We start from the raw sequence: 12289 nt of genomic DNA, 5'->3' as shown, positions 1-12289 counted from the left end.
TTAAAAATAGAAGATAAAGTCCCAATTCATCAAAAATCTCTAACCACATATGCTAAGTTTGGTGCTTTTCCCTCAACCACTTATGTCTTTTTACCTGATTTCTCCATTCTCACAATTAGGTTCTCAACTCCCAGGCAGGGAAAAAATGGCTTTTAGCTAGTAACTCTTCACTTTACACAACGTTCAAAGTATGTACTCAAAAGACAGAATAATCTGGATACCAGGTGCATAAAACTTTACAAATTCTAGACATTTAATTTTAATATTGAAATTCGAAGCTTTCTGCTCAACAAAAAAGGAGCTGTTAAAAGACATGGTAGATAATACTTCTGAACTAAACCAAAGAGGAGCAAGCCCACTTTTTTCTCTTAAACAGAGGGGACAACATGTAGCCATCAAATTTTAATCGCATAAGATGTGGCTTTTAAATGGCTGATCATTCCAGTACGAAATGTTAAAGGAGATACGGCAACTAAAAACTAGTTTTTGGGGGAATTTAAGTTTTATTTTAGATTATAGCCTAGAGTTGGGCTGGCAGACTTTTCCTATGAAGAGCTAGATATTAAGTATTTTAGGCTTTGTAGACCTCTGTGTCTCAACTCTGTGGAGAAGGAGCACAAAATCTGGCCATAGAAAATATGTGAATGAACAGGCATGGCTTCCTTCCAATAAACCTTTATTTTATAAAATGGGTGAAGGACCAGATTTGCCAAACGCTGGCCTGGAGAATCCGGTTTCTTTTGGAAAACACACTGGGTCTTATAAGAAAATTGGGAAATGAAGGTATAGTAACCCAAACTGTCATGCCAAGAAACATTTGGGAGGCAGCATGACTTTTGGTAATGAAGTTTTAATCCTAACTGTGATACTTAATTTGTTTATGACTATGACTATATACAAGTCATTTAACTTCAATTAAAAGTTCAGTTCCTTCATCTGTAAAGTGGAAATAAAACTATTCTCTCCCAAGACTAAAAGGCAATGTTGTAAAATACTCTGTCCAATGTACATAGCAGGTAATCATTAAATGGTAATTATTCTTTTAAAAATTAAACACACATCTTACTTTTGCTTGGAGGTAGGAAAAGGCCATCAACATAACGTCCTCTGTTGTGATGGAAAGCGCAGTTTAGTTTTTGACATCCCATTGGCTGATTTTCCCAGTAACAAGGAATCTCACTACGTTTTTTCTATAGGAAGAAAAATACATTGTTTTCAAATAAAAAATGAGGTGTGTGGTCATTTGTTTTCTGAATAAAGTTGATTCAGGCTTCAAAACTCTGAGGCATGTGAACAGATGGTGAGCAGGAAGAAGAGGGGTTGCTGAAAGGGGCCCTCCATGCTCGAGGGAGAGATGAAGGGAACAGGAAAGTGGCTCATCTCCTGCTGGTGGAACCCCTAAGGTGCCTATGTTTAATTTAGAGAAGAGGGACAATATATTAGTTAAGATTATGGAACCAAAGATAACATTATGCTACATACTGGCCATGTGATGTTGGACAAATAATTTAATGCCTCTCAGCCTTAGTTTCCTCAGTCATAAAAATGGCAGTAAACAAGAGCTATCTACTTGGCTTCTTAGGAGGATAAAATGAAATAATGTATATGAAACACTTAGCACATAGAAAGGACTCAATACACTGGAGTTTATTTAAAACTGAGAGCTCACAGCTTTGAGGAAAATTTTCACTTTCGTGACTTCTCAAAGTAAGGCACAAATAACACACTAAGGATGGTACTTTTCCTTCCTAAGTTACCTCACTCTTATGAAGAGGAATGAGGAAAAAGACAGCTTCATACCTAGAATAAACTGTTGGATCATAGGGCATATGTCCAGCCAAAATATATACATTAATTCTCAGATATATGTTAGATGTGTACAAAGAGGGGCGCCTGGGTGGCTCAGTGGGTTAAGCCCCTGCCTTTGGCTCAGGTCATGATCCCAGGGTCCTGGGATCGAGCCCCACATCAGGCTCTCTGCTCAGTGGGGAGTCTGCTTCCCCCTCTCTCTGCCTGCCTCTCTGCGTACTCATGATCGATCTATCCCTCTCTCAAATAAATAATCTTTTTTTTTTTAAAGATTTTTTTAAAAAATTTATTTATTTGTCAGGGATAGAGGGAGAGAGAGAGCAAGCGAGCACAGGCAGACAGAGAGGCAGGCAGAGGCAGAGGGAGAAGCAGGCTCCCTGCGGAGCAAGGAGCCTGATGTGGGACTCGATCCCAGGATGCTGGGATCATGACCTGAGCCGAAGGCAGCCGCTTAACCAACTGAGCCACCCAGGAGTCCCTCAAATAAATAATCTTAAAAAAAAAAAAAAAGTATGTATAAAGAATGGTTCAAAATAATACTATTATAATAGCTCCAAAATGGAAACTCAAATGTACACTATTACCAGCACAGATAAATACACTGTAGTTTATTCGCACAATAGCATGCTACCCAGTACTGAGAAGGAATAAACCATCCCTACACTGAACAGGACAGTGCAGAAGGAAGAAGCCAGGCATAACAGTGCACACTCTGTGATTCCACTGATGGGGATATCAAAGCAGGCAAAATTTCTCTATGGTAGAGTACTCAGGATAGTGATAAGCTTAGAGGAAGTGGTTAGTGACAACCAAGGGACAAAGGACGAAGACAGATTTGGATCTGTTGGATTATGATGGAGCTCTCATCATAAGCAAGCTAAGGTTTAAAATTCTAGGAAAGCACAGCAGCATTACTTCAGAAGCTGAAAATGTAACAAGAGAAACAGAAATAATGACCATCACAAAAAGATCCTCAAATGTACCAGGAAAGAGCAAAGATGAAAATCTATTATAGGGAAAGACTGAAAATTTGACAGTACACCGTGTCAGCGGGGATGCAGAACCACACAGTCCAACGGTACTGCTAATACAAACATAAATTAGCTCAACATCTCTGAAATGCAGTTTGGTAAAAAAAAAAGTATTCACAAGATTTATGTCCTAAATTAATGCCACATGTGGACTGCCCATTTTTAAAAAGTACAGCAAATTCCTTTACCTTTCAAAAATTTGGACAGGATTTATCATTCTCCTGGCACACCCAAAAAGTTAAATACAACAGCTACCACTGTTTTTTAAATAGAAACTACAATTACTCAATTACTCCCTCCTCAAGGCAGAACCTAATGCCAATCTTTCTTGCTCTTGGGTCTGTCTTTGCTTAAGTTTTTCTTTTTTTTTTTTTTTTTTTTAAAGATTTTATTTTATTTATTTGAGAGAGAGAGACAGTGAGAGAGAGCACGAGCGAGAAGGTCAGAGAGCGAAGCAGACTCCCCATGGAGCTGGGAGCCTGATGTGGGACTCGATCCCGGGACTCCAGGATCACGCCCTGAGCTGAAGGCAGTCGTCCAACCAACTGCGCCACCCAGGCGTCCCTGCTTAAGTTTTTCTTTCCTGGAAGCAGTTTTCAAATTACTGAAGGACTTCTGTAATGTACCCTCTGTATACAGGAGTCACCTGACATTTATTGTCAGTGTCGTATTTCAACTGACAAAATCTCCTAATCCTCCTGTATCAATTAAGTTTCCCTTTTAAAAATGTACTTACTGGATTTTGTTTCTAAATGAAAAGTAACATACAAATAATGAAAACCACTTGGAAAATGGTTAGTAAATGCCTGCCATGCTATTACCCAAAGAGAACCACTTGAGTATAGAATTCTCAGACATAAAAAAGAAATTATAGGTGCGCCTGGCTGGCTGGATTGGCAGAGCATGTGACTCTTGATCTCGGGGTCATGAGTTCAAGCTTCACACTGGGCACAGAGCTTACTACTGAAAGAAAGAGAAAGAGAGAGAGAGAGAGAGAGAAAGGAAGGAAGGAAAGAAGACTGATTTAAATGTTTACATGTACACTTTAAAGAATATTTATCTATCTATCTCAGCCGGCAGTGTGTAAATCAGGTGACTCCAATTTCTCAGTGCTCTGTACATGTTTGCAGATGGCCCATGAAAGCACAGCAAGTACTGATTTGGGGGTTACAAGTAAATTTTAGCAAGTAGGCATATTTGCAAACATGAAACTCATGAATAATGAATAATGAAAATCAACTGCATAGGGATGGGTTATGGTAAAAAAGCTCTTTTCCATTCCTGTCCCCACTCCCTGACAGCTACTGTTGTCAAATTTCTCCTTTATGCTCACAGAGATTTAAAAATACACATGGGAATCAAAAACACTTTCTTCTCCCTTTTTTACACAAATGACAGTATATTATGCACCTTATTCTGCCCCTCACTTTTTCACTGACAATGTATCCTTATCTTTCCATACCAATTAAGTTTCCCTTTAAAAAATGTTTAATAGCTGCCCAGCACTTCCCTTATGAATGTAGCAAATTTGTTTTAAATGAACGTATTTTGCATATTTTATTATTACAAATTATGCTCTAATGAGTAATTCTTACACATCTCCTTCTGCACACAGGAACAGAGATGAAACAAAGGTAGGGAAAGCATACAGTATTTTGAAAAATGTAGCCAAGTAAGTCTGTGCACAAAAGAGTGAACCCAGCAGCCCTAAGACTGCTCCCTTAGATACCTTGCTTGCAAAGCTGACCCTTAAGATGTTCCTAGTCAGTCAGCTGATTACAGTGCCTAGACTGCGCAAGGAAGATGTCTTATGCTGAACATGTGCCATCCTTCTTCAAGTCTAGTTTCACTATGTGATAGGTAGAGGGTGCTTACGTGACAAGCCCCATTAAAAACCTTGGATGTCTGAGTCTCTACTAGGCTTCCTTAGGCAGAAACATCCCACACATAGTGCTGCATTTTTATCCCTGGGGGAAGTGTGTGTGCTCTGTTCGTGGGAGGGAGATCACAAAAGCAATGCACGCATGGATTCCTTCACACTCTACGTCTTTTTCTCTCTTATGATCAATGTTATCTCTCCATCACTGTAATAAAATTTTTGAAGATTTATTTATTTTAGAGAGAGGGAGAGAGAGAGCACAAGTAGGAGAGAGAGAGAGAATCTCAAGCAGACTCCCTGCTGAGCTTGGAGCCAGACATGGGGCTCAATCTTATGACCCTGAGATCACGACATGACCCAAAATCAAGAGTCAGATGCTAAACCGACTGTGCCACCCGGGAGCCCCTCACTGTAATAAAAAGCTTAGCCATGAACGTAACTATATGCTGAGTCCCAGGAGATTCCAAGGAATCTCTCAATGTGGATGTTCTCAAAGACCCTGACATACCCTTTAGGGAGCTGTTAATTTAGATTCCGCTGGCAGTATAACAGTGTGCATTTTCAAAAGCTGCACAGTATTTCTCTGAATTTATTCAGTGAATTCCCTGCTCTTTGGAAGACTGGCAGCACAGAATGCAGCTAAAAGGCCATAAATCTGGAGCCCACATGGAGTAGCTCTATGAGCCCAAGCCTCAAACTGCAGAGTCAGTCTCTTCCTTCCTTCCCCGCCTCCCTCAGTTTAGTCCGAGGGCATTAGGTGAGGCTGAGAATGAGAGGTAGGCTCTTGCTGGGAGAGGGAAGGGCACATGGCCCAGACCAGAGTGTTAGAGCCTGACTGAATGAGGAAGGCACCATGTGACGAGGCTGAGGTGGCCTAGAGCATCAGAATTAAGGAGGGCTTGGGAGGGCATCTGCGTAGGATCGTGCTGGAGCTTGAGCAGGGTGAGGAAGGCTTCTGTGCAGAAGAAATCCCCGTGTAGGATGAGGAGTGTGTATTTATGGAGGGTGAGCCTAGAATGGACAACAATGACTAAGCGGCGTTAAGGCAGGCAGGGTCTTCCCAAGTGGGGACCTGGCACAGAGCTGGAACATAAGCAGGGTGAGGAAAGTAAGCATCTCACGTGGGAGGGCTGCCACACACCCAGTAACGGCATCCAAAGGTGTGAAAAGGGCATTCATGTGGAGAGGAGTCAAGAGTAGGATGTTTGTCCTCACATGGTGAGGACGAGGTGCTTATCGTGGAGCAAGGACAGAGGCCTGGTACAGGGTCACTGGAACCAAAACAAGGTGAGAAAGATGTCCCTGTAGGACAGCAGCCTCGTGTGTGATGTCAAGCCTGAGGGGAAGGAAGAGGCTGGGAACGGTACTGGCTTACCCAACAAGGAGACCGATAAAACCAGTGTTCTTAAGGACAAGTTTCTCACTTTTGGAGAAGAAAGGTACAAGTATGGAAAAAAGAGAAGCCTAGGGCGCCTGGGTGGCTTAGTCGCTGCCTTCGGCTCAGGTCATGATCTCAGGGTCCTGGGATCAAGGCCCGCATCGGGCTCTCTGCTCAGCAGGGAACCTGCTTCCTCCTCTCTCTCTTCCTGCCTCTCCACCTGCTTGTGATCTCTCTCTGTCAAATAAATAAATAAAATCTTAAAAAAAAAAAAAAGAGAAGCCTAGATTAAAACCTGCAGTGCCATTTATGTGAACTCATGACTTTCAATACACAGACATAAAGAATAAATGGTGATGGAAATATGTGTATGTAAATCCATTTATACATTCTTGTTCTGTCCACCACAGGCCTGGAAGCAGTGAGACTCCAGGAGCTGCCCAAATCTTATTTCTATATGTACCATTCTTTACTAAAAGGATCCAGGGCTCCTTAGAGAAATGACTAATTCCAGGACAGGAGGAGGAAAAATATAGGATAAGCCTGAAAAATCTTGTCAGGCCAGAATGCACTAAGGTGTTCAAGAAATGAAGAAAACATCAGAAGGACACAAAAGCAGCTTGAACAGCTGTTACTGGGCAAATGTGGGTCAGATGTGGGCAAGTGTGGATTAAAAATGATAGTAATGGAGTACAACACACTGAATAAAAGAGGAAACCATGAGTTCTGAAAATCTGGTGAGAAATGGGAGAGCAAGGTCTCAAAGTACCTCTCCACAAAATGTGTATTAGTTACAAAGAAAAAACCTTTACAGACAACTAATTTGGTACAAACCACCTTAAAAAAGTGATCCAAGTTACCACCACCAGTAATGGGATAATGAAACTGTATGTCTGTGCAACCTAATAGTGTGCACTGAGAGGAATTATGATATTCCTTCCAGTGGTACATAACTTGAGCTGAGTAATGAGGAAATACCAGAGAAACCCAAATTGAAGGACATCCTACAAAATAACTGGCCTAGAACTACCAGAAGTGTCAAAGCGAATGAAAAGTAAAGAAACACTGAGCAACTGTTTAAGAATGAAGGAGAATGAGAGAGCAATGCCAACTATATTTGACACTCCATTCTGGACTTGCTCCATCTGCAGTCAAGGATGTAACTGGTCCAGTGGCAAAACCTGAACGGGTTCTGAGGTTTACATGAAGGTAAACTATCCGTGTTAACTTCCTAATTTTGATGGCTATATTACAGTTATCCAGGAGAATGTCCTTGCTTGTAGGAAATATTCATGAACATAATCTGGGAGTGACAGGGAATGTCAGTTTACTCCCAAGTGGCTTAGAAAAATGTTTTATAATGTACTTGCGGGTTTTCTCTGAGACTGTTTAAAATAAATGGAGAGGGGCGCCTGGGTGGCTCAGTGGGTTAAAGCCTCTGCCTTCGGCTCAGGTCATGATCCCAGGGTCCTGGGATTGAGCCCTGCATCCAGCTCTCTGCTCAGCAGGGAGCCTGCTTCCCCCCCGGCCCCGTCTCTCTGCCTGCCTCTCTGCCTACTTGTGATCTCTATCATATAAATAAATAAAATCTTAAAAAAAAATAAAATAAATGGAGAAATAGAAATATTCCCCAAAGACACACATATCATTTTTACATTTCAGATATATTACCGAACTGGCTCCCAGAATGATACCAACTCATGCTCCAAAATATCAAGATAGTAAGTGAGCATAACAGAAATTTCATTACATCATTAAAAAAATTTTAATCTGTACATTATATATGAGGTCTCATTTCTTAAGCAGGCTCCATGCCCAGTGCAGAGTACAACATGGGGACTGATCTCACAACCCTGAGATCATGACCTAAGCCCAAATCAAGAGCCAGATCTTAACTGACTGAGCCGCCCAGGTGCCCCTTTCTCCCTGTATTTTTTATTGGCCCATCACAATACCAGGCTTTTTATTATAACACAAACTGAAAACTTACGTCAATCTCCATGTGCCGAAACCTGCACACCTGTCGAAAACAGCGCCCCTCTTGCCATAATGTGCAAACAGTTTCATTTCCTAGCGCAGCTTCACAGTGACGGAAGGGACAGCTGTCACCCTGTAAATGGAAAGAATACAGAAAAGAACTGTGGTACCAAAACAGACCCTAGGTAAAGTGTGCACCCTAACAGTGTCCTGGAATCCAGACAAACAAAAAGGAGTAAGGAAAGACAGGCAAGGTAGAAAACAGAGATGGAAGATAAGAACAATCTGAGGTCAACAAATTTATAATTTCCTATGACCTATTCCTTGACAGTTTCCTTCATTTGATTTCACAACATAAAGTGACATGAGCAGAAACGGGGCTGAAAAAGATAAGTGGGAGTATTTTAAGTGGTACTCTTTAAAAATGTATTTATAGTTCAAAACCATTTCATACATCTTGACTTGTGTAACTAGCTTTTGATGGAAAATCACAAAGAGATGAGGCTTTAAGAATAATTCCATGCTTCATTATGTACTTCTACAACAACAGTATCTGAAACACAATGCTATATATGCTCAAAGCTTTGCTCAAAACTGATCATTTTAAACATAGCCCTGAGCTATTTCAGAAGTTTTTCTAACAATATATACAGGTGTAGAATTAGTCCCAAAGGAACAGAAGAGTGGACAGATCTGAAAGGAGCTGCAAAAGATCAAGCAGAAAAACAGGAAGTTTTGACAGAAAAAGCAAAAATGCTACAAAAGCATATTTAGAAGAATGGCTTTATTATTCAGCAGGAAATCTGAAGAAAAAAGTCAAATTCAACCCACGACAGTTTCTAGAAGTACAATACAACCCACCCATTCATTTAATACAAGTAAATAAAACCAAAGTTTACAAGCCAGGCCAAAGTACTCCTAATTCAAATCAAATGCACCCTGAACAGGGGCAATTATTAATAGGTAATTATTAATTATGAATAGATGATTATTACCAGTAAGAGAACAGTGAATGATGACTATATGCTGTGGACTTTCTCACTTTTGTAGAACATGAAGAACATAAATGAAGAGGAAAAAAAGATGAATAATGAATTCTCCTAGGAGTACTATTCTCTACTAAGAAAACTGTAGCAGATAATAAATGGCTGAACAAAACAAAACATGAACACTTAGTATACTGGGAAAATATTATCAGATCTTAATAGAGAAATTACAGAAAAGAACTGATTTTAAAGGTGCCAATTCTTACTTTGGTACATGTAGAATAGAAAAAAAAATAGCAGTCTTCTCCTTGATTAGGCATGCTGAGTAGATCCTTATATCAGAAATGGCTTCTTGAAAACAAGCCACTGCTTCCTCAAGGCGAGGACCAGCTCCAAGTCCTCTTGAAATGGGTTTAGTCTTCCAAAAGACAACTCAATCAGAGAAATCGTCTTTAAAATGCAATCCTAAAATGAGGAGACACGAATTAAAGTATTTCAGATAAATTCTTTCAACTTCTTCCTATAAATCATCTCAACTTAAAGCACATTGTTAAAACCAAATTTTAATTGTATTATGCTTGCCTACTTAGAGCTTTATGAACCCTGATTAACATTTTATTCTTATGTGAACATTATACATTCTCATTTATAATGTAAAACTTTTGTTAAGGACACCTATGCCCTTCTTTTGTATTCTCTATGGAGCTTGTTACATGGCTTCAGCATAAGATTAAATAAGCCCTAACTCCATAAACAATCTACCATTTTAGGTCACGAAGGGGACTTAAGCATTGTTTTACAAAGGGTATTTGCTAAATCTACAATCCACACAAACTTAGATATTTTTCATCTGACAGAAGTCCCAGTATTTTTACAAGCATTTTTATTCCGAAGGTATGTAATTATAAATAGGTAGGAAAAATGGCCTCACTAGAGTAACTGAAACAATTACCCTAAAATTAGCCTATGTAATGAAGATGGCCAAGGTATGTAATTGCACACCAATCACAACAAGAAGTGGTCACTGGATTCTTCCAGTAAGGCAGTGCTTACAAAAAAACAACTGACCCCACCCACCCTCAGCCCTTGCCACACCCAGGCCCCACACTGAAGTGTTCCAGAAAGCTTCTATAAAAGTAAAAACACACGGTAAGAGCATATATCCGAATGTGGAAAGGGTTTCTGCAGACTCATACATCAGAAGACCAGGTTTCAGAAACACTGATCTACAACTTGAAATCAATTAAATCAAAGTCAAACATATCTCCCACGAATTAATAATCTGAATCCAAGAAAAGGCGGCCACAATAAAAACCAGCCTTGAAGTCAGCAACCTAGGACAGGAATTAAGAGTCTGCCATTAAACACATACTACAACCTTTAAAATCTGCAATACCCTCTGACATACAATTTTATTTCTAGAACTTATTTTGAGGTAAATACTCAACCAATATGCAAGGTAGTAATACACAAAAAGTTCACTACCACTTCGCTTCTAATAATGAAAGCACATCTAGACATCTAAACGTTCAGAAAACTGGGGTCTGTTTTAAAAAATCATGGTACACCCAAGCAATGTGAAAATATGCAGCGTATTACAAATTTTGGTACCAGGAAATGAGGTGTAGCTGAAAAAAATATCTAAAAATGTGGAAGCAGCTTTGAAATCAGGTCACCAGTAGAGGCTAGAAGACTTCTGAGGCACTCAACAGAAAAAGCCTAGAAAAAACTACTACCAGAAAATCTGACACTAAAGGAGCTTCTGGTAAGGTATCTGTGGAAGCATTATTAAGAGAATTAAAAGACAAATCACAGACTGGGAGAAAAATCTTTGCAAAATACATAATTCATAAAGGACTGGTATCCAAAATATACAAAGAACACTTAAAACTCAACAAGAAAACAACTCAATTAAAGAATAGGCAGAAGACAGACATAGACACCTCATCTAAGACGACACACAGATGGTAAATGAACATATGAAAAGATACTCAACATCCTATGTCATTAGGGAATTGCAAATTCCTTTTAGAATAGCCAAAATCCTGACCACTGGCACCACTAAATGGGGGTAAAAATGAAGCAAGAGGGTTTGGAAGAATAAGACCAAAATGTTAGCAACAGTTACTGCTTGAGTGGTTGGTAGGATTGTAGGTGGCTATTTATTATTTTGTTTTATGCTTGGCTAAGCATTTGATTTTCTAATACAAGGCAACATATATATAATAAAGAATTTAAGTCTGCCTTAACTGGCTTGCCAATCACTGATCCACTACAGAATGGGACAATGACTGGACCTTTAATAGCACGCCACTGATCCACAAATATGATTTCTCTGACCCCAAACACAAGGAATGAGTTCTGTAATGGTGGGTACACCAAAAGGTAATTAAATAAACTGCCTCAAAAAAAAAAAAAAAAAAGACCCCAAATGCCCCCCCAAACATAAAAGTTGCCTCAAGTCTCTAAAGGATATTCAAATAATTACAATGACACATACACAAAAAAGTAAAAGTATTATTGAGAGGAGAATGAAAAAGTTTTACAATAGAAAAATATTTTAGAAAAGACATTAAAAAAAAGGTTAGGGATCAGTTTCTTTTATTTATTTATTTGACAGAGAGCAAGCAGGAGCAGCAGAGGGAGAGGGAGAAGCAGGCCCCCTGCTAGCAGGGAGCCCCATGTAGGGATTGATCCCAGGACCCCAGGTCAAGACTGGGCCAAAGGCAGTTGTATAACCAATTGAGCCACTCAGATGGCCTGATCAATTTCAATCTTGAAAACAATATCCCAAAGACTTTCAAACTGTTGCTGTTTCAGGAATCCCCAACCTACTAATCAAAATGTTACTTATGAAATGGCAATAAAACAGTATGAATTGCATATTAGGGTTTGTTGTTGTTTTGCCTTAAAAAAAAATTAGGCTCTGAAAAAATCCCTCAGAAGTAGAGCATGAAGACTGAATGCTGAGCAGATGGACACTGCCTTACTAATGTTTCAACAGAAGTTACTTCATGTATCTGTTTTAAACACTGAACTTCTGTTATCTTTCTTTTGGGGTGGGGGAGAGAATGTAACTGCTATTCAAGAAAATGGCCAAAATACCTTTCCCCAGAGATTTTTAAAAAAAGGAAAAAGGTTGACAGTAATCACTACTACCTTAAGTTTGCAATTCAAAACCTAGATGCATACTGATAGATGTGGTTTTTCTTAAGATTTTATTTATTTA

The 12289-nt window shown here is 39.5% G+C and overlaps 1 protein-coding gene across 7 annotated transcripts in view; it reads right to left on the bottom strand.

Moving 5' to 3' along the window:
• Window positions 1-12289, bottom strand: part of ZC3H11A (zinc finger CCCH-type containing 11A) — a 43010-nt gene that overhangs the window by 17508 nt on the left and 13213 nt on the right. For all 7 annotated transcript variants that reach the window (XM_044267657.1, XM_044267659.1, XM_044267661.1 and 4 more), the window contains 3 exons: window positions 9327-9525; window positions 8088-8207; window positions 1067-1190 (listed from right to left, as the gene is read on the bottom strand). In XM_044267657.1, coding sequence (XP_044123592.1) covers window positions 1067-1190; window positions 8088-8207; window positions 9327-9380 — 298 coding nt within the window. In that variant the 5' untranslated portion in view covers window positions 9381-9525. The remainder of the gene's footprint in view (window positions 1-1066; window positions 1191-8087; window positions 8208-9326; window positions 9526-12289) is intronic.

This window comes from Neovison vison, chromosome 10, assembly GCF_020171115.1.
Source record: "Neovison vison isolate M4711 chromosome 10, ASM_NN_V1, whole genome shotgun sequence".
In the NCBI taxonomy this organism is placed as follows: domain Eukaryota; kingdom Metazoa; phylum Chordata; class Mammalia; order Carnivora; family Mustelidae; genus Neogale; species Neogale vison.
Note: the sequence above shows the minus strand (reverse complement) of the source record. Positions and strands in the feature narration are given on the sequence as shown.